The sequence below is a fragment of the Schistocerca serialis genome, chromosome 10 (assembly GCF_023864345.2).
Source record: "Schistocerca serialis cubense isolate TAMUIC-IGC-003099 chromosome 10, iqSchSeri2.2, whole genome shotgun sequence".
In the NCBI taxonomy this organism is placed as follows: domain Eukaryota; kingdom Metazoa; phylum Arthropoda; class Insecta; order Orthoptera; family Acrididae; genus Schistocerca; species Schistocerca serialis.
The window spans coordinates 165,879,958-165,901,955 of record NC_064647.1 but is presented as its reverse complement, the minus strand read 5'-3'; the positions used below and the strand labels follow the sequence as shown (position 1 = coordinate 165,901,955).

At 41.5% G+C, this 21,998-nt stretch overlaps 1 protein-coding gene across 1 annotated transcript in view; it reads right to left on the bottom strand.

The window, feature by feature from the left end:
• The window catches only part of LOC126425088 (peroxidase-like), a 209,809-nt gene that overhangs the window by 80,900 nt on the left and 106,911 nt on the right, over window positions 1–21,998 (bottom strand). The window contains exon 3 of the mRNA XM_050088005.1: window positions 4,193–4,448. Within this exon, the coding sequence (XP_049943962.1) occupies window positions 4,193–4,448 (256 nt within the window). The remainder of the gene's footprint in view (window positions 1–4,192; window positions 4,449–21,998) is intronic.

Genomic DNA, 21,998 nt, shown 5'->3' with positions numbered 1-21,998 from the left:
TGTAAGGGTTTTGCAGGGCAGGTTGTACTGAAAAGTAATTGTTAAGAAAAAAATTCGATATGTTGTGCCATTTACAAACTAATTAGGATTGAAGTTAGTCAATCAGGCCATTGCAAACCCAAATTCAAACAGCCTGCTGGAGACATCACCAAGCGTGTTCTTCATTTGGTTTCCTCAAACTGAACGAGAGAGCAATGCAAAAATTGGGCATGGGATGGTAGTCAGGACCAAAATCGAGCCAAGGGCTGAGCAGTCTCATGTGCTATCATCTACGCTGGGAGAACAACTGACATTAACTGTGTATGGCAGGCTGCTTAAATTTGCACACAAAGGGACCTGATCGGCTAGCTTCAGTGCTGAGTAACTTGGAAATGGCACAACGTATCAAATTTCTTTTCTTAACAAATATTTCTCAGGGCAGCCTCCCCTGCAATACCCTTACAAGCTTTCCAGACTGTTTCTGATCACCCTATATACAGGATGAATTACGTAAGACGTAACAACTCATTTACACTGAAGCACCAAAGAAACTGGTATAGGCATGCATATTCAAATTCAGAGATGTGTAAACAGGCAGAATACGACTGTAAAGACAACAGGTGTCTCACACAGTTGTTAGATCCATTACTGTTGCTACAGTGACAGGTTATCAAGATTTAAGTGAATTTGAGCGTGGTGTTAGAGTCAGCGTACCAGCAATGAGACACAGCATCTTCCAGGTAACGACAAAGTGGGGAGTTTCCCATACAATCATTTCACAAGTGTGCTGTGAATATCAGGAATCTGGTAAAACATCAAATCTCTGACAACACTGCAGCTGGAAAAAGATCCTGCAAGAACGGGACCAATGACGGCTGAAGAGAATCATTCCACATGACAGAAGTGCAACAATTCCCCAAACTGATGCAGATTTGAGTGCTGGGCCATCACATCACACCCCACACCATTACAGAGCCTCCACCAGCTTGAACATTCCCCTGTTAACATGCAGGGTCCATGGATTCATGAGCTTGTCTCCATACCTGCACATGACCATACGCTCGATACAATTTTAAACGAGACTCGTCCGACCAGGCAACATGTTTCCAGTCATCAACGGTCCAAAGTCAGTGTTGGCAGGCCCAGGCAAGGTGTAAAGCTTTGTGTGGTGCAGTCCTCAAAGGTACGCAAGTGGACCTACGTCTCCAAAAACCAATACTGATGATTCTTCATTGAATGTTTTGCACGCTGACTCTGGATGATGACCAAGCATTGAATCTGCAGCAGTTTGTGGAAGGGTTGTACTTGTGTCTTGCTTAATGATTCTCTTGAGTTGTCATTGCTCCTGTTCTTGTAGGATCTTTTTCCAGCCGCAGCAATGTCGGAGATTTGATATTTTACCAGATTCCTGATATTCACAGTACACTTGTGAAATGGTCATATGGGAAAATCCCCACTTCATCAGCACCTTGGAGATGCTGTGTCCCTTCGCTCATGAGGTGACTATAACACCATGTTCACAGTCACTTAAATCTTGATAACATGCCATTGCTGCATCAGTAACAATTATATAATGACTACACTAGACTCTTGTTGTCTTATATAGGCACTGCTCACTGCAGTGCTGTATTCTGCATGTTTATGTATCTCTATATTTGATACAAATGCCTGCACCAGTTTGGCACTACAGTGTACAAACTATTGCATATCAGCTTCATCGAAAGAATACCACTACATGCACTGTTGTCAGAAGTGTGTATCAAGCCTACCTCTCTGGTTCTGCCATTGCACCTCTTTTTGTGTAAATTTGCAGCTAAACAAAGACTTCTGACATAGACCAATTGCGTAAATAAGGTTTCAGAACATGATGGAATGACTAGTACATAAAATTCAGCTACGCAAGCTGATACCGTTAATGTCAATTGTTCTCATACCATAGATGACTGCGAACAAGTTTACGATCCCTGCCTCCAATCATCATCCAATGAAGAACACACGTGTGTGTGTGTGTGTGTGTGTGTGTGTGTGTGTGTGTGTGTGTGTGTGTGCACGTGTGGTCCGTCATAGTTGAGTGGTCAGGGTGTCCAGTTGCCACATGTTCAATTTCAGGTACTGATAGGGATTTTTCCTTGGTGGAAGAACAAGAACAGAATGCAGTCAGTGCCAGATTGCCAGTTGAGGAGTTATTTAAGTAAGAAGTAGGAAATACAAAATCTCAGAATTTATCTCTGGGAAAGTATCGTGCTGATCCCACACATTCCACAGCTCTTCTGAATGGTCCATCAGTGCCAGAATATGGAACTGCTATGTATATCTATAGTGGACTGATCCATTCGATGGGTATGTAAAATTCTGCTTTAAAAATAATTTTCCTTTTTAATGGTAAACAAACTAACACTTTTTGTAGTGCTGGGTATCACAGGAAAGATGTGGTAAGCAATATTTGTTAGGGCTTATGCCAGCTACACAAGCCAAAACCAAATTGCAGATATTTGAAAACACACCAGAGGAAATGTGCCTGATGACTTTGGACATCCAGTGTGTGTGCCCACACACACAGACAAACACACACACACACACACACACACACACACACACACACACACACACACAGATATAATGCACAAATTCTAGGTATTGATCGATGAGAAGATACAGAACAAAAAAGGTCTAATGAACTTATGTCCAGGAATGCGAGGATTCAATGCTAGAGACTATTTATTCAATCACACTTTGTTACAGAGACTGTTGTCTAATACATGCTGTACCATGGAGCCATAGTTACAGTATGCACGGTTTCCTCCAACAGAGTGATACTGTTCCACATACATCATGCCCTAGCACCCTCTCCTGCCATTATAATTGGTACCATAATGTTGTGCCCAATTCACTTCTCTTGCTGACTCACCTTGTAGTGGCTGTGATACAGGATTGTGCACAAAGGTTCTGTATTCGAATCGAGAGCTTATTGACATGGTGTTTGCTTATGGAAAGGTGAATGGCAAAGGGTGGCAGGCAGAAATGTTGTACCAGGAGACCTATAGCTATCCCTGTTGACAACAAACACACCATTCAATGTTTGCAGTGCCATTTGTCTGAGCAGAGTTGTTACAGAAAGCATGAAATCATGAAGGATGTACCCAAAATTTTTGGACACCAGACGTGGAGGAGAATGTGATTAACACTGTACAAAGTATCCGCCATGTCTGTACCAGGCTGTTGGCCCAATAGTACAGCATAAGCCAAACAACCATGAGGAACAGTGTCCATGGCAATTGTTACTACCCTTATCAGTTACAGCATGTGCAGGGCTTACTAGCAATAGACTTTCCTCACCGGGAGCAGTTTTGTCACTGGTTTCTTCACCAGGCTACCACAATACCGGGATTCATGTTATCCGTGCTATTCACGGATGAGGCCATCTTTACTTGGTGTGGTGTCTTCAATATCTATAACCGTGATCTGTGGAACACTATGCAGAACCCCTATGGTATGGTGACAGCAAATCGTCAGCGTTGGTGCAACGGGAATATCTGGGCTGGGATTGGCTACCATATTTTGGAACCAGTTTTCATTCCATGTCGCCTAACAGGCCAGAACTGTTGGCATTCCTTGTGACTGACTTTGCCTCCCCTGCTGGAAGAACTCCCATTGATCATTCAAAAGGTTATATGGCTGCTAGATGATGGTGCTCCAGCTCACCTAACCGTTACCGTCTGCATGCATCTCAATTGTGTCTTCTGTGCTCATGCATTGAATGAGGGGTTCCAGTTGAATGGTCTGCCTGTGCAATTTCTGGTTATGGGACCATACCAAAAGTATCATGTATGCAGACCCCATTCCAGATGTGGAGCCACTGGAGCAAGTTATTCATTCTGCCTTTGACACTGTTCGGATGGAGCATGGCCAATGTGAACGTGTGAGACGGAGCACGCTACAACACATACACACATGCATTGAGGTACATGGAAACAATTTTCAGCATATACTGTAATTGTTGTTGCATGGTACAGTGTGTATTATACCACAGTCTCTTTAATAATGTATGATTGTATAAATGGTCTGTAGCATGGAAACTGTGCATTTCTGGACATAAGTTCATTAGATCTATTTTTGTTCTGTATCCTCTCATCAATCAATCCCTAGAGTTTGTACACAGTCGAAAAAAATATATGAGGGAGACAGGAAAGAGAGAGAGGGAAAACACACTCACTTGTGCACTAGGAAATTAGCCAGTGCAGTGACATTGGCGAGGTCATCAAGTGAATCCAGCACATGCTGCTTATCAGAGTCAGTGGACTCTTTGGTGATGAAGTTGTAGTGTTTGTACTCTGGTGTGGCAGGTGGCACAGGCAGGTGGTGCGACACCCACTGCTCATGTTTCTTCAGCGTCTCTGCTAGCCTGGATCCTCTCTGTAGTCCGTGCCGCACTGCATCCCAAATTTCAGAGTCGCTCACGTTCAGGTCACCTGTAACACAAGGCTTGCATCACCACTCCACACCTGACACAGCATACAAGCTGGGCCATGGACAGAGAGCATATTACACAGAGACGAGAAGCTTAACTGTGCCACAGTAGCCTTACAAAGCTAGCAAGTCGTCAAGACACTGGGCTCATATTTGTGAGGACAGCAGTTTAGTTATCTGGGTTTAGGTCTTCCATTTGTAACGGAGATGGTCAATGGCCCTATTTTCATCAGAAATCAAAATATGTGATACACACAAGCATCTACATCTACATCTATATTTATACTCCGCAAGCCACCCAATGGTGTGTGGCGGAGGGCAGTTTACGTGCCACTGCCATTACCTCCCTTTCCTGTTCCACTCGAGTATGGTTCACGGGAAGAACGACTGCCGGAAAGCCTCTGTGCATGCTTGAATCTCTCTAATTTTACATTCGTGATCTCCTTGGGAGGTATAAGTAGGGGGAAGCAATCACCGCGATGCAGAGCGCCTCTCTTGCAGATTCTGCCACTTCAGTTTGCTAAACATCTCTGCAATGCTATCATGCTTACCAAATAACCCTGTGACGAAATGCGCCACTCTTCTTTGGATCTTCTCTATCTCCTCTGTCAACCCGACCTGGTACGGATCCCACACTGGTGAGCAATACTCAAGCATAGGCCAAACGAGTGTTTTGTAAGCCACCTCCTTTGTTGATGGACTACATTTTCTAAGGTCTCTCCCAATGAATCTCAACCTGGCACCCACCTTACCAATAATTAATTTTATATGATCATTCCACTTCAAATCGTTCCGTATGCATACTCCCAGATATTTTACAGAAGTAACTGCTACCAGTGTTTGCTCCGCTATCATATAATCATACAATAAAGGATCCATCTTTCTATGTATTCGCAATACATTACATTTGTCTATGTTAAGGGTCAGTTGCCATTCCATGCAACTTCTCTGTATACTACAGCATCATCCGCGAAAAGCTGCATGGAACTTCCGACACTATCTACCAGGTCATTTATATATATTTTGAAAAGCAATGGTCCCATAACACTCCCCTGTGGTATGCCATATGTGACTTTAAAAACTCTTCAATCCATCCACACAGCTGGTCTGATATTCTGTAGGTTCTTACTTTGTTTATCAGGCGACAGTGCGGAACTGAATCGAACACCTTCCAGAAGTCAAGGAAAATGGCATCTACCTGAGTGCCTGTATCTAATATTTTCTGGGTCTCATGAACAAATAACGTGAGTTGGGTCTCACACGATCACTGTTTCTGGAATCCATATTGATTCTTACAGAGTAGATTCTGGGTTTCCAGAAATGACATGATACGCGAGCAAAAAACATGTTGTAAAATTCTACAACAGATAGATGTCAGAGATATAGGCCTATAGTTTTGCGCATCTGCTCCATGACCCTTCTTGAAAACAGGGACTACCTGTGCTCTTTTCCAATCATTTGGAACCTTCCGTTCCTCTATAGACTTGCGGTACAAGGCTGTAAGAAGGGAGGCAAGTTCTTTTGGGTACTCAGTGTAGAATCGAATTGGTATCCTGTCAGGTCCAGTGAACTTTCCTCTGTTGAGTGATTTCAGTTGCTTTTCTATTCCTTGGACACTTATTTTGATGTCAGCCATATTTTCGTTCATGCACGGATTTAGAGAAGCAACTGCAGTGCGGTCTTCCTCTGTGGAACAGCTTTGTAAAAAGGTGTTTAGTATTTCAGCTTCACGCGTGTCATCCTCGGTTTCAATGCCATCATCATCCCAGAGTGTCTGGATATGCTGTTTCGATCCACTTACTGATTTAACATAAGACCAGAACTTCCTAGGATTTTCTATCAAGTCGGTACTAGATACTTATGGACACTCGGAGTACCTAATAGATAAAGAACACAGTGTAGCCAATACATTTGGACAACCAGGTTACCAAATACAAAAAATACTTCAAAATCATTTAAATTCTTGTTTTCTTTGTCATGCTTGAATAAGTTATGGAAAACCATTTCACTTAGATAAAAATATACTAAACTATATTTTAAGAAAATATTTCAAAATGTAAAAGTTGTGTTCATTTTAATATTGTAAGAAACTTTTGAAATGAATTAAATTTTAATTATTACTATTTAAATAAATATTAGTTTGTAATATGAAGATATTCTTCAATATAAATGTTATAAAACTAAATTGAATTATAAATCGTATCTTTCAATGCAAAAATCGGTTTACCATTCTAACACCTTTGAATTTCGATCTGCGAGGAGCATTACAAGTTGCTTTGTATCTGAGTTGCTTGTTGGTATGGAAAGAATGGTTCATGTTGGATATTATTCTTGTAATGAGTGAGTCTGTTTTGTGCTGTTCTGTGATGAAAGTTGGAAGTGGTTTTAAGGAAATTGCTATTCTGATGTGCCATTGAAAATGAAATGCCTTATAGTGTGAAAGGAAAACTGCCTGTAAATAGCACACTTCACATACACATTTTGAAGATAAACTGTATCATTTTCAGCATGCAGGAATCTTATATCACTAGACACTGACAACCACAAAGATGAAGCATTTCAAGAAACTGAGACATTGAGTGAATTATTATTCACAAATATTATTTTATAAGCAATTCATCCTCTCCTCGTATTTGTTCTAGGTAGTGAAGCAACTTCATGCAAATGGACATAAAGCTGCATTTTTGCCAGTTCTGCAGTAAAATAAATCTTGCAATATGAATGAGAAGGTTTGACATTCTTCCCTTAAAACACACTAGGATTGATCCCTTAAAACCACAGCAATTTTCAAGACAGCAACTTTCCTTCTAATTTGGTGGCTTAAATTGGAATAAAATGTGTACCTCAACTTGTTCCAAATACTTTATACTTTTTGATGGGATCTCCCCCCCCCCCCCCCCCCCCCCCCCCAAACCATAAAATAGTTTTTTTGTTGTGGTTATGCATGGCCTGGATGCTAGTTTAAGTGGTAATATGACAATGTGAGCTGCTGGAGCCAACTAATGTGAACACAGGACAAAGGTTTGGTAATGCAGTTCTTCTTAGTCTTTCATGTGAAAGCTCAGGCCGGATGGAAAAAGCAATGAACACTTGCATGTAATATACACTGAAATGACAAGGAAACTCATATAGGCAAGCGTACTCAAATACAAAGACATGTAAACAGGCAGAATACAGTCCTGCGGTCAGCAACGCCTATATAAGACAAGTCTCTGGTGCAGTTGTTAGATAAGTTCTGCTGCGACAATGGCAGGCTACCAAGATTTAAGTGAGTGTGAACATCGTATTATATTTGACACAAAGGTGATGGGACACAGCATGTCCAAGGTAGCGATGGATTGGGGATTTTCACATATGAACATTTCACGAGTGTACTGTGACTATCAAGAATACGATAAAACATCAAATCTCTGACATCGCTGCAGCCAGAAAAGGTTGCGGCAAGAACAGGAACAACGAAGATTGAAGAGAACCTTTAAAGGTGACAAAAGTGCAACCCTTCTGCAAATTGCAGCAGATTTCAATGCTGGGCCATCAACAAGCATCAGCGTGTGAACGATTCGATGAAACATCGATACAGACTTTCCAAGTCGGAGGGCCACTCATGTACCCTTCGTGACTGCACGACACAAAGCTGTATGCTTTGCCTGGTCCCATCAACAGTGACATTGAACTGTTGATGACTGGAAACATGTTGCATGGTCGGATGAGTCTCATTTCAAATTGTATTGAGTGTATGGACGTGCGCAGGTATGGAGACAACCTTGTGAATCCATGGACCCTGCATGTCAGCAGGGGACTGTTAAAGCTGGTGGAGGCTCTGTAATTGTGGGGGGCGTGTGCAGTTGTAGTAATATGGCGCTCCTGATATGTCTAGATACAACTATGATAGGTGACATGTATGATCACTTGCATCCATTCATGTCCACTGAGCAATTCCGACAAACTTGGGCAATTCCAGGAGGACAATGAGACACCCACACGTCCAGAACTGCTACAGAGTGGCTCCAGGAACACTCTTTGAGTTTAAATACTTCTGCTGGCCACCACACTCACCAAACATGAACATTATTGAGCATACTTGTATCTGGGATGTCTTGCAATGTGCTGTTCAGAAGAAATCTCCACACCCTCGTACTCTTACACATTTATGGACAGCTCAGCAGTATTCATGGTGTCAGTTACATCCAAAATACTCCAGACAGTCGAATCCACACCATGTCGTGTTTTGGCACTTTTGTGTGCTTACGGGGGCCCTACATGATATTAGGCAGGTGTACCAGTTTCTTCGGCTCTTCAGTGTATTAAACAGTTATACACATGCAGGCTAAGTGCTGTCATTATGTTGATACATTTAAAGCGTTTTCTGCAGAACTGTCTTGGTGGTAATCCTACTAGACATCTATATTTAGCTCCAGCAGAACTGCTCTAGTGCAATATTCCATCTTGCAGATGTGAATGGTAAAGCAAAATACACTACCAGAAAAAAATTGGTACACCCTTTCAGAGGTTCCCAATTCACTCTTGATTTATTGCTGCAACAGTGCAACACTGGACTCGCATTCGGGAGGACGACGGTTCAATCCCGCGTCCGGCCATCCTGATTTAGGTTTTCCGTGATTTCCCTAAATCGCTCCAGGCAAATACTGGGATGGTTCCTTTGAAAGGGCACAGCCGACTTCCTTCCCCGTCCTTCCCTAAACCGATGAGACCGATGACCTTGCAGTTTGGTCTCTTCCCTCAAAACAGCCCAGCCCCAGCCCAGCAACAGTGCATATGGAATACATGAAATGATTACATTTATAGATTAATAGCACATACAGTTCTAAGGTATCAGGTATTGACCCACGCTGAAAGACCCATATCAATAAGCAGTATTGCCTCCACGGGCAGCAATGCAGGTGCTGACTCTGGCATCCAGTCGATCATACAGACAGCGAAAAATGTCCTGGGATACATTATGCCATGTCTGCTTGTCCTGTTCACGTAGTTCTGTAAGAGCTGTTGGTTGACAAGCCACATCAGTCACTTCTCGTCCCATCATATCCTACAAGTTCTCGACTGGAGAAAAACCTAGAGATTGTGCTGGCCAGGAAAGTTACTGCACATCTTACAGAGCACATTGGATTTCACAGGCAGTGTGTGGGTGAGCATTATCCTGTTGGAACAGCACATCACTTTCCCATTGTAAGAATGGCAAAAGAGCGGGTTTAACAACATTCTTGATGTACCGAGCGCTCATTAGTGTCCCCACTAGTAACACCAAAGGTGAACTAGTGTTGTAGCTTATCTCACCCCAGACCATAAGGCATGGTGTGGGACCAGCATGTCTTGAACAAAAGAACCCTTTGGGACAACGCTCACTGGGTCTACAGTGAACACGCAAACGACCATCACTTGCATGCAGGCAGAATCTGCTGCAATTTCTGAAGAGCATGGCGCATCACTCCATCTTTTAAGTGATCCTCTGATGGCACCAGTCAAACTGCACGCCGATGCTGTGGTGTGAGAGGAAGATGTTATAGAGGTGTGTCCATGGTCCCGCTGCTAACAATCATTTTGCAACAGTTTGTGTTGACACATCTGGGCCCACAATCCTTCTTATCTGTCCTGTGGGAGCTATACGACCCTGGCAAGCATCTGTGCTGCGTGTACATCCAGTACCTCACCTACAGATGTGAGAACTTTCATGCGATCACTGACACCAGTATCATTGCACAACTGATACACCACGTCCAATTTGTGTGGCAGTTATCCAAAAGGTCAGTCCCGCCACTCGGAAGGCCTCAACCTGACCCCTTTCAACTGCACTCGGTTGGCTGTAGGAAGCATGAGTGCATCTCTGTGGCATGGTTGCCTGCTTGCTTCACACATTTGCACCATGCCACTGAACCTTCTGGCTGTGAGTATTCCTTATTAATGGGTAAACATAGATGGTGCTCTGGTAGCTATGCCCATACACTATCTGTTGGCGGACGATGCTGACATCATTATCAGTACATCTATTTTTTCTGAGGTAGCATTTGCCATCATCAGATCAAAATCGACATCATCTTTCCAGATGTACTAATTTTTGTTCTGGCAGTGCATGAGTGGAGTAATAACTATTTTCACACAGTTCCTCAATTTATACCATAAAAAAGCTGCACAGATCAGTATGTTCTTCGCAAGAGAATTTTTGTCTATGAGCAATCCAAGTAGTTTTACTGTTTTCCTTTCACTTTTAGTTATGTTTAGATTAAAAAATTTTTCTTTTGCTTTCGTCTGGTTTATGCACAGCTGATTGGCCTGATACCAGTGAGTCATTTCTCTGTTGTTAGCTAGTACACTTTGTAAATCCTCATCTGTGGTTATTGGTGTCATGTCATCAAAATATAGTATAGTCTTACATGGCATGTGATTCAGAAAGTCATTAATGTAGGCAATAAACGGGAAAGGTACAAGCACTGAATGTCAGGGTATTCTTTTTTTTTTTTTTGGAGTGTTGCTGATCTTTGATTATTGGGATACACCAGGTGTAACCTATTTCTCAAATTAGATTTTAATAAACTGTGAGCTTCACTTTCTATCCCGTAATATTCTAATCTTATGATGACTATGTCATGTGACACTGAATCAAATGCTTTGCTTAAAAGTTAAATCAATAAATGTTTCTTCTCTTCTTAAACATTATTCACCGAAGCTTCAATTGCTTTTAAAATTGATAGCTTAGACCTGAATCCAAAGCGTTTTTCATTTAAAACTTTGTTGATTTCAAAACAGCTGTATCACTGTTTGCACATACAATTTCCTACTATGAGGCTGGTGCTATTGAATTAGGTCTATAGTTATTTGGGAGCCTTTTTTCACCTTTTTATATACACAGGTAATGTGAGTGTAAGTTTAAGACATTCTGGGAAAATGTTAGTGACAGAATTGGCATTTCGATTTCTTTTGTTATGATATGATGAAATTACTGTGAGTTCAAAATAGTATTCTGCTTTCTAATTGCTTAGTCTGAATAGCGATTTATGAATGCCATATAAAGTGTTAAGGTCCAGGCAAATTTCTCACTTGTTTGTTTTGCGTGATTGAACAGGGCTTCTGCATCTGAAGCAGAATTATTGAGTGCAGAGATGGTGCTGGCACTATTAACAAGATATTCACCTAGCGTATTACAACCAGAAGGTACTGTTCTTTTTATTGATATTATTAATTTCAGTTTCAGTGACATTCGACGCTGCTTTATATCTATTTCTGGAATTTAAAATATGCCCATTATTTGCACTTCACTTTGCATTTTTTTCAGTTTTGGATCTGTAGTGTTTTCTCATATTTATGTAATTTTCCTAGTCCCAGTCCTTTTATGCGATCTATCTTTTTAGAATATTGTATTAGTATCATGCATTTGTTAAATTGTAAAGTGTACTACTTGTTACGATGCTGCTTATGTGCAACATTGGTATGATATTTTTTTTGGTTGTAGTGGGGTACATCATTTTTTTTTATTATTATCCATTACATGAAACCAATCCATTTCCTTTAATTGGTCTTTCATATTATTTATATTGAATTTCCTGGGAGTTTATATGTCACTCGTCTTTCTCTGGTACTGACTGAAGAGTTTCCCATTTTAAGCCACTGCTCTGCATGCTGTGATATTCCTAAATCTACAACGTCAATTGAAGAGAGTCTCTGCTTGTATTACACATTATGTTATTAAGACACACATCCAGTCAGGTGGACTTGTCATTGAGAGAGTAATAGTTCAATGATTTCAAAGCATTGACCATATGAATCACATTTTTCTCTCTGCCCTTATGTCTACATTAATATTACCTGAAATTGCAATTTTATGAGTTTAATATTTAGTTCGTGCATAAGTCCATAGTGTTTTTGTTTTGATTGTTAGTATTCCAGTTGCTATGGGTTTAATTATCGATTGTCATTTTTTTTATTTGTAGGTCCCTGTTGGTATTTGAGTTAGCATATTCTCATTTTGTCGTTTAGAGATAGTAATGGAGTTGTGGGCACTACGAAATGGGGTGCCAAATTAAGAAATTGGAATATTTCCTAATATTCTTCTGTTTGGTTTCAGTAAATAGGTGACAGCAGCAGAGGCAGTCAGAAACATTAGCGCCGTGTGTGGGGGCAATGCCATTGGACAGAGCTGAGCAAGCAAATGGTTTTCTCGTTTTTTCAGGGGTTTGATGATAATCATTTAAATGCATTAATCCACAATGATTCACTTCAGTGTACTCGAGAACTGGCAAATGTGATGGACTGTGATCATTCCAGCATCGTACGAGACTTAACATGAAATGCTCTAAGTCAAAAGCACAACATTCAGTGGGTGGCCATATGTACATCTCTGATTGCTTGTCATCAATTGACTAGTGAACAACAGCGACCTTTCCTATCCTGTATCGTTACTGGTGACAAGAAATGGAGTCTTTATGCTAACTTAATGAAGAGAAAAGAATAGTTTAGCCCAAAACAAAGCAGCAACTCCCCATACAAAGACCTGCACACATCCACAGAAGATAGTGTTATAGATCTGGTAGAACAGATATGATGTGGTGTTCTACGAATTGCTTCCTCAATGTACAACCATCATTGCTGACATATGTTGTCAACAACTGAGACGTCTTGCAGGCGTAGTCCAAGAACAACAATAAAACTCAGTTCAGCTTGTTTTGCACTGAGAATAATTTCTAGAGTTTGCACTGCGGGATGTACAAGATTAGTGCATATGGCTTATTTCGACTCTATTATATCCTGTGGAATAACATTCTGGGGTGCAACTAAATGTCGCTTAACAGAGGTTTTTAAATTACAGAAAAGGGCAATTAGAATTATTACACACAGCTCTCCACAAACACACTGCAAGTCCTTGTTCATGCAGATAAACATACTTACAGTACCATTTTTGTGCATCATAAAAAGCATACTGCATACAAGAACAGACTTGAGTAGTTTACGTGTAAATTCAGATCTTCATGTTACAATACACATATCTGTAATATTCTCCATGTAGAAAGAACAAGAGAAACAAAAACTCAAAAACATGTGAGCCACTATGGAATGCTGTTGTTGTGGTCTTCAGTCTCGAGACTGGTTTGATGCAGCTCTCCATGTTACTCTATCCTGTGCAAGCTTCTTCATCTCCCAGTACTTACTGCAACCTACATTCTTCTGAATCTGCTTAGCGTATTCATCTCTTCGTCTCCCTCTATGATTTTTACCCTCCATGCTACCCTCCAATGCTAAATTTGTGATCCATTAATGCCTCGGAACATGTGCTACCAACTGGTCCCTTCTTCTTGTCAAATTGTGCCACAAACTCCTTTTCTCCTCAATTCTATTCAATACCTCCTCATTAGTTATGCGATCTACCCATCTAATCTTCAGCATTCTTCTGTAGCACCACATTTCGAAAGGTTCTATTCTCTTCTTGTCTAAACTATTTATCGTCCATGTTTCACTTCCATACATGGCTACACTCCATACAAATATTTTCAGAAACGACTTCCTGACATTTAAATCTATACTCAATGTTAACAAACTTCTCTCCTTCAGAAACACTTTCCTTGCCATTGCCAGTCTCTATTTTATATCCTCTCTACTTCGAACATCATCAGTCATTTTTCTCCCCAAATAGCAAAACTCCTTTACTACTTTAAGTGTCTCATTTCCTAATCTAATTCCTTCAGCATCACCCGACTTAATTCGACTACATTCCATTATCCTCGTTTTGCTTTTGTTGATGTTCATCTTACATCCTCCTTTCCAGACACTGTCCATTCCGCTCAACTGCTCTTCCAAGTCCTTTGCTGTCTCTGACAGAATTAAAATTATTTCTTCTCCATGGATTTTAATACCTACTCCGAATTTTTCTTTTGTTTCCTTTACTGCTTGCTCAATATATAGATTGAATAACATCAGGGAGAGACTACAACGCCGTCTCACTCCCTTCCCAACCACTGGGAGTGAGACAGGGTTGTAGCCGCTCCCCGATGTTATTCAATCTGTATATTGAGCAAGCAGTAAAGGAAACAAAAGAAAAATTCAGAGAAGGTATTAAAATCCATAATGCTCTACCACTCTGCATCAGGGGAACAGAATATGAAGGAAAATGTAAGTCAGAATTAAAAAAGTATGTGATAAACAAATGTTCTTATAGCATAGTGGAATACTTTGAATCCTTAAATCGCTTACTGATAGTTGTATTGTCAATATCATGTTGTTCTCAATCTCAGTTCTATGTCTCGTTTATACTCTTTTAACCCTAAATTATGTGTTATATGCGTTTTCCAAAATGTGCCAGATATATATATATATATCTAAATTAATCACATACGGTGCATGTTAAAAGAGCATGTAAAAGAACAACCCATTAATTCAATGTTTTAAGTTTCAACATATTATATAATGTTAATTTAATGTGTATGATAGAAATTTGTAATGTTCTGCTGTGCATATTCTGGACAGTATTATGACAATCCTATATCATGTAAATGATGCAAGGGTTGATAATAAATGAAATGAAATTAGGATGACAATTGTGTGAAGTGATGCTACTCCACGATTACGACCGCCCACGTTGTGCTAGACTGACAAAAAACACTATACAGGAGTTGGATTAGGAAGCCACTCCTTTCCGCTCTTTTCGAACAAAATTCAAGGAACTTCCCTTTCGAATTAAAATGCGCTCCGAACATGGCTCGACGAGTTCTTTGCTTCAAAACCACGTGATTTCTGTAGTCGCGGAATCGAAAAGTCACTCCAGCGTTGACAGATTGTTGTAAATAGTGAAAGACAATATATTGTTGATGACTGTAGCCGGTGCTATGTGTATCTGTTATGTTTATTAACCACGTGGAAAAAAGCTACGAACTTAGTATTTGGACAACTGCATTAAAGTATTAATTTTTTCTATGAATACTATCTCATGAGAGCCTGAAGTTCGATAAACTGAGACCATTATAACTTTTTGTTTGCGCATTACTGTAACAGCTGCTTCAATTATGCCTTCAAGGAATATTCAGCTAAGGTCTGTGATACAGTAATGTAAATCGAGTTTGCTTTTATAGCAGATTGAGAGATCACCATGAGAAATATTTTTCTGAAGTAGCTAGTAATTGGCAAGTAGACAAGAGGAAAGCATAATTCTATTTCAGGATCTTCACAGATTTACATGTCAGTCAGCCAACAACGTGACGACGAAACTGAAGAGTATTACACCAGAAGCGAATCACTGGCGAAAAGAGAGAAAAAGATTGTGCATCATACTGATGGGTGATCGGAATGCGGTGGTTGTCGAAGGGAAAGATGGAGAGGTGGTTGGATAGTTTGGGTTGGATAAGAGAAACTGGCGAGGTGCAAGCATGATCACATTTTTTAAAGAAAGCTCATTCCTAGTTGGAAGTACCCTTATACCCTTTTCGAAAATCACAGAAGATTCAGATACCAGCTCGATTATACACTCATACAGATTCCGGACATGCATCAGGATCGTCAAATCTTATCCAGAAGCAGACATTAATTCCGACCACAACCTGATTGTAGAGGAAATGCAGGTCAGATTGAAAAGAATGTTGGTAGGTAAAGTGAGAGACGAAGTAAACTTGGATGCGCTAACGGAAGAGTGAATAATAATAAAAATAATAATAAATAAAAAACTGGAAGAACGTTTTGGAGACAGTGCAATAGGGGGTAAAAGACGGGCAGTATAAATGAACAGCGAATCCAGTTCAGGGACACCCTGAAAACAAAAAAACAACCAGTGAAGGAATTGTTGGAGTCATGCTGTCAAAACTGGCGCCAAGGAAAAGAATTCGTGTGATGTTATTCCGATTGTCTCGTCCGAAAATTACTTTGAGCGGATAGTAACGGAACCAACTCGTGAAGGTAACGTCATAGACCTCCCAGCAGCTAACTAACCTGAAATTATGAAATCAGTTGACGTAGAGGAAGGTATCAGTGATCACAAGGCTGTGATAGCCACTATGACCATGAGTTTTACAAGGAATGTTAAGAATAGTAGGAAGATACCTTGAATCAATCCCAAAACCAACAAATAATTAATGTGAAGTAATGAAATTTCGCGAATACATTTGTCTAGGTAAAATATGTAAGATAGATTTAACATAGATTTCAGAATGCATGATCAAAGATTAATGTAAGCGCCAAATCCGCTGCAAATGTGAAATGCTGGTACATTAATAACTGGTGTAACCACCAGAATGTCGAATGCAAGCGCGCAAACGTGCATGCACTGTGTTGCACAGGTGCCAGATGTCAGTTTGTGGGATGGAGTTCCGTGCCTGTTGCACTTGGTCAGTCAATACAGCGACAGTTAATGGTGTTTGAGGATAATGCCGGAGTTGTCTTCCAATAATGACCCATATATAGTCGAATGGAGAGAGTTACGGTGATGGAGTTGCCAAGGCAACATGTCGACACTCTGTAGAGCATGTTGCGTTACAACATTGGTACATGGACGAGCATTATCCTGTTGGAAAACACCCTCAGGAATGCTTGTCATGGATGGCAGCACAACAAGTTGAATCACCAGACTGACATATAAATTTGCAATCAGGTGTGTGGGACAACCACGAGAGTGCTCCTGCTGCCATATGAAATAGCACTCCAGGTCATAACTCCTGGTGAAAGTCCAGTGTGTCTAGCATGCAGTCAGGTTGGTTGAGGCCCTCAATTGCCATCCTTCTAACCAATATAAGGCCTCCAGTGGCACCTAGGCAGAACCAGAGTACATCAGAAAACACAACACACCTCCAACCTGTCCACCAATGAGGTCTTGCTTGACACCGATGAAGTTGCAAATGACAGTGGTTTGGGGTCAATGGAATGCACGCTATAGGGCGTCTGGCTTTGAGCTGTCCTTAAAGTAACCGATTTGTAACAGTTCGTTGTGTCACTGTGGTGCAAACTGCCGCTCAAATTGCTGCTGCAGATGCAATAGGATGTGCCAGAGCCATACGCTGAACACAGTGGTCCTCCCTCTAGGTAGTACCACGTGGCCGTTCGGGACCTGGCCTTCTTGCGACTTTGCATTCTCGTGACCACTGCTGCCAGCAACCATGTACAGCAGTTAAATTCCTACCAAACCTTTCTGCAATACCGCAGAAGGAACATCCAGTTTCTCGTAGCCCTATCACATGTCCTCATACAATCTCAGTGAGGTGTTGACAAAGGTGTCTTTGTAGCCTTAAAGGCATTCTTCACTAACATCAACTCACCACGTCGAATCTCAAAGGTAACTAACGTTCACGACCGCTACAGCGTGTATTTAAAGCAAACCTGACTTGCATTCTCACTGGGTCTGCCCCGATAGCTGAGTGGTCAGTGTGAGGGATTGCCGTCCTATGGGCCTGGGTTCGATTCCCAGCTGGGTCGGGGATTTTCTCTGCTCAGGGACCGGGTGTTGCATTGTCTTCATCATCATTTCATCCCCATTCGGCGCGAAGGTCGCCCAATTGTATGTAATAAGACCTGCACCAAGGCGGCTGGACCTGCCACATCAGGGGCCTACCAGCCAATGACGTCAAACATTCATTTCCATTTCCATTCTCATTGTGGTGCTACTAGCGCCTGGAACGAGATGCCTGCCGGAGTGGCCGAGCGGTTTTTGGCGCTACAGTCTGGAGCCGTACGACCGCTCCGCTCGCAGGTTCGAATCCTGCCTCGGGCATGGATGTGTGTGATGTCTTTAGGTTAGTTCGGTTTAAGTAGTTCTAAGTTCTAGGTGACAGATGATCTCAGCAGTTATGTCCCATAGTGCTCAGAGCCATTTGAACCATTTTTTGAACGAAATGTGAATAGACACCATCTTTCAGTTGTAGAAACACAGTCACCAATTTTTGTTTATGTCGCTTAACTACGAGGGGTATTCAGAAAGTAAGGAATGATCGGTCCTGAAATGGAAACCACAGTGAAAATGCAATGAAGTTTTGCACATGTGTGTTGCGCAGTGTCTCTAGTATGCCCGTCGATCGCATTACGTCGTTCTTTATAGTTCTGAGCACACAGGGAGCACATAAAGATACCTAGAACAATAGTGTCTCCCGCCAAGTACGAGGGCCTGATGAGAATTTTCACCTGAAGCTATGCAGCCAACATTACATAACTGTCGTGCATTTTCTTCTTCAAAACAATTCTCAGCCGCATTCTGCAGGGTACTGAAGATGCTCCTGCATCTTTTAATTGGAAATGTTTGGTTACCCACAATACAGCCCGTAATTGTCTCCCTCTGAGTCTCACCTCTTCTCACTTGAACTGCTCGCTATGAATACAACATTTTGGCACAGACAACGAGCTGTAGACCAGCGTAGAGAATTGACGAAAAGTGCTGGCTGCTCCCTTCTATAACAAGGTTCAAATGGTTCAAATGGCTCTGAGCACTATGGGACTTAACTGCTGTGGTCATCAGTCCCCTAGAACTTAGAACTACTTAAACCTAACTAACCTAAGGACATCACACACATCCATGCCCGAGGCAGGATTCGAACCTGCGACCGTAGCGGTTGCGCGGTTCCAGACTGTAGCGCCTAGAACCTCTCGGCCACTCCGGCCGGCCTATAACGAGGGTATTGGAAAGTTGGTACAGCGCTACGACAGACGTCTAAGTCGGATCGGCGACTATGGAGATAAGTTGCTGGAAGCTGAAGCTAACTGTTGCAAATAAAACAGTTTTGATTTTCACTGTTCCTTACTTTCCGAATAGCCCTCATACTTCTTGATATTGCGACTTTTTTCCGTCAGTGTATTTTTGATTAGTAAGGGTGACAGAATACAAATTGCAGAGTATCTGACTGGTTAACATCAAATATTCCGTGGTGAGGACGAATATGTGGAGCACAAATAGAAAAAAAATTGAAAAGTATCGTTCCCTATGTCTTAGACAAATATGTTTCTTGGAAGGCCTTGTGGGGTGGGAAGGGCCCACCGTAGTTTAATAGAAAATTACTCCATAGACGAAGAGAGCTTTATCTCAGTCTCGAGAGAACTTAAACCATAGCTAACAAACGAAAGCTGAATGAAGCGAAAATGAGCGTTAAGGAGTTCAATGAGACAGGCGTTCAATGATTTTGGAAATAAAATTTTATTAGCCAATCTGGTCTCATGTAAAATCAGTAAGCGGTTAGAAATTATCTATTCATTCGTCAAAGACCATACTGGCACCGAAATGGAAGATAACAGGGAAGAGGGCCGAAATACTGAATTCTGTCTTCCGAAATTGTTTCACAACGGATCATCGTAACACAGACCCTCCTCCCAGCTATCCAACCAACGTCGAAATGGCAGATTCTGAGATAACCGATCGTGGAACAGAAAAGTAACTACAGTCGCTTAGTTTTGGAAAGGCATCAGATGAGATACCTACAAGATTCTAGAAAGATTGTTTCAGTTGACTGTAGTTCGCTGTAGCAACGAGGGGTACCTAGCGACTGGAAAAAAGTACAGGTCATTTCCGTTTTCAAGAAGGGCCGCAGGACAGATGCACACAATTATAGACCTACAGTAAATCGTTGACGTCAATCTGTTGTAGAATTATCGAGTATGTTTAAACCTCAAGAATTATGGTGATTTCGGAGAAAGTAAATCTCCTCTGTAAAAATCAGCATGGATTCCACAAACAGAGATCCTGCGAAACTCAGCTCGTACTGTTCCCCCGTGAGATCCACAGCTCAGTGGGCAACGCACCTCAGGTTGATGCCGTTTTCCTTTATTTCAAGAAGGCATCTGACATCGTCCCGCACTGCAGTTCAGTGAAAAGAAATACAAGCTTACCAGATTTGCATCTGGATTTAAGACTTCGTTGCAAACAGAGACCAACAAGTCGCTCTTAACGGTAGATGTAAAGGTAATTTCCTGAGTACCTCAAGGATAGGGCCGTAATTGTTTACAATGCATACAAATGGTCTAATGTAAATAGTCTGATACTTTTTAAAATTGAAGATGATGCGGTTGTCTGTAACAAAGTAGAACGTCAGAAGACAGTATCGATTTGCAGAATGGCGTGCAGAGGAGTAATGAATGGTGTTGGCAGTTGATCCTGAAAGTAAATATGTGTAACATACTGCGCAATCGTATGAAAAAATTCACTACTGTACAACTACGTTACTGATGAGAGACTGCTGGAAACAGTATTTACCGTAAGATATCCAAAGGGACCGTAAGTAGAATGACCACATAAAACAAATAGTAGGAAAAGTAGACGCAAGACAGATTCATGGGAAGAATCTTATGGAAATGTAAAGCGTCAACGAAAGAAGTGGCTTACTAGGCGATTGTTCGATCTATTCTTGAGTACTGTTTATCAATCTGGGACCCTTAACGGGCAGGACTGACGATGAGATTGCCGGATCATTCAGTGGGTGCGAGTGGGTTACCGAGATGCTCAACAAACTCCAGTGGCAGACGTTACAAGAGAGGCGTTGTGCATCACAGAGAGGTTTACTGGAGAAATTTCGAGAGAGCACTTTAAAAAAAAAATGGTTCAAATGGCTCTGAGCACTATGGGACTCAACTTCTGAGGTCATTAGTCCCCTAGAACTTAGAACTAGTTAAACCTAAGGACATCACAAACATCCATGCCCGAGGCAGGATTCGAACCTGCGACCGTAGCAGTCCTGCGGTTCCAGACTGCAGCGCCTTTAACCGTACGGCCACTTTGGCCAGCAGAGCACTTTCCGTAAAGTGTCGGACAACATATCATTTGCTCACAAACAAATCTCGCATAATGACCACGACGAAAAAATTCGTGAAATAAGAGTCTGTACAGAGGGTTACCCACAATCGTTCTTCCCACGTGCCGTTCGCGAGTGGAACAGGGTACTGGGAATCAGTTATTGGTACCTGAATTACTCTTCGCTTCACACCCTTAGGTGGCTTGCAGAGTCTGATGTAAATGTAGGATTATACTCGCGAAGTGGAAGCGGAGATGAAAACCACAGGTTACTGAAGACATGGTCTTGAAGTTGGCAGAAAGAAGAATAAAATGTACAAAGTGGAGAAGGGAAAAGGCAGTACAGTCGACTGAACAACAAACTGAGAAGAGCAACTGGTCAGGCCACTGAAAAATGGACGAGCTAAATCTGCTCACAAGTTGAAACACTGGAGGAGAAACATAGGTACGAAAAGATGTATCGAGTAGCCAAGGACATAATGTTTCTGGAAAGGAAGAACAAACCTAATGTGGCGATAGACAGGACAGATGGAACTCTAATAAACAACCAACACGAAGTTCAGGCCAGGTGAAAAGCGTATATGGAAAGCCTTCATAAAGCTGATCAAAGATCTTGTAATCTACAAATTGAGAAGGAAGAAGCAGTAAATGAAGAAGGAAGCTTTCCAATGGTTCAAATTGCTCTGAGCACTATGGGACTTAACATCTGAGGTCATCAGTCCCCTATAACTTAGAACTACACTCCTGGAAATTGAAATAAGAACACCGTGAATTCATTGTCCCAGGAAGGGGAAACTTTATTGACACATTCCTGGGGTCATATACATCACATGATCACACTGACAGAACCACAGGCACATAG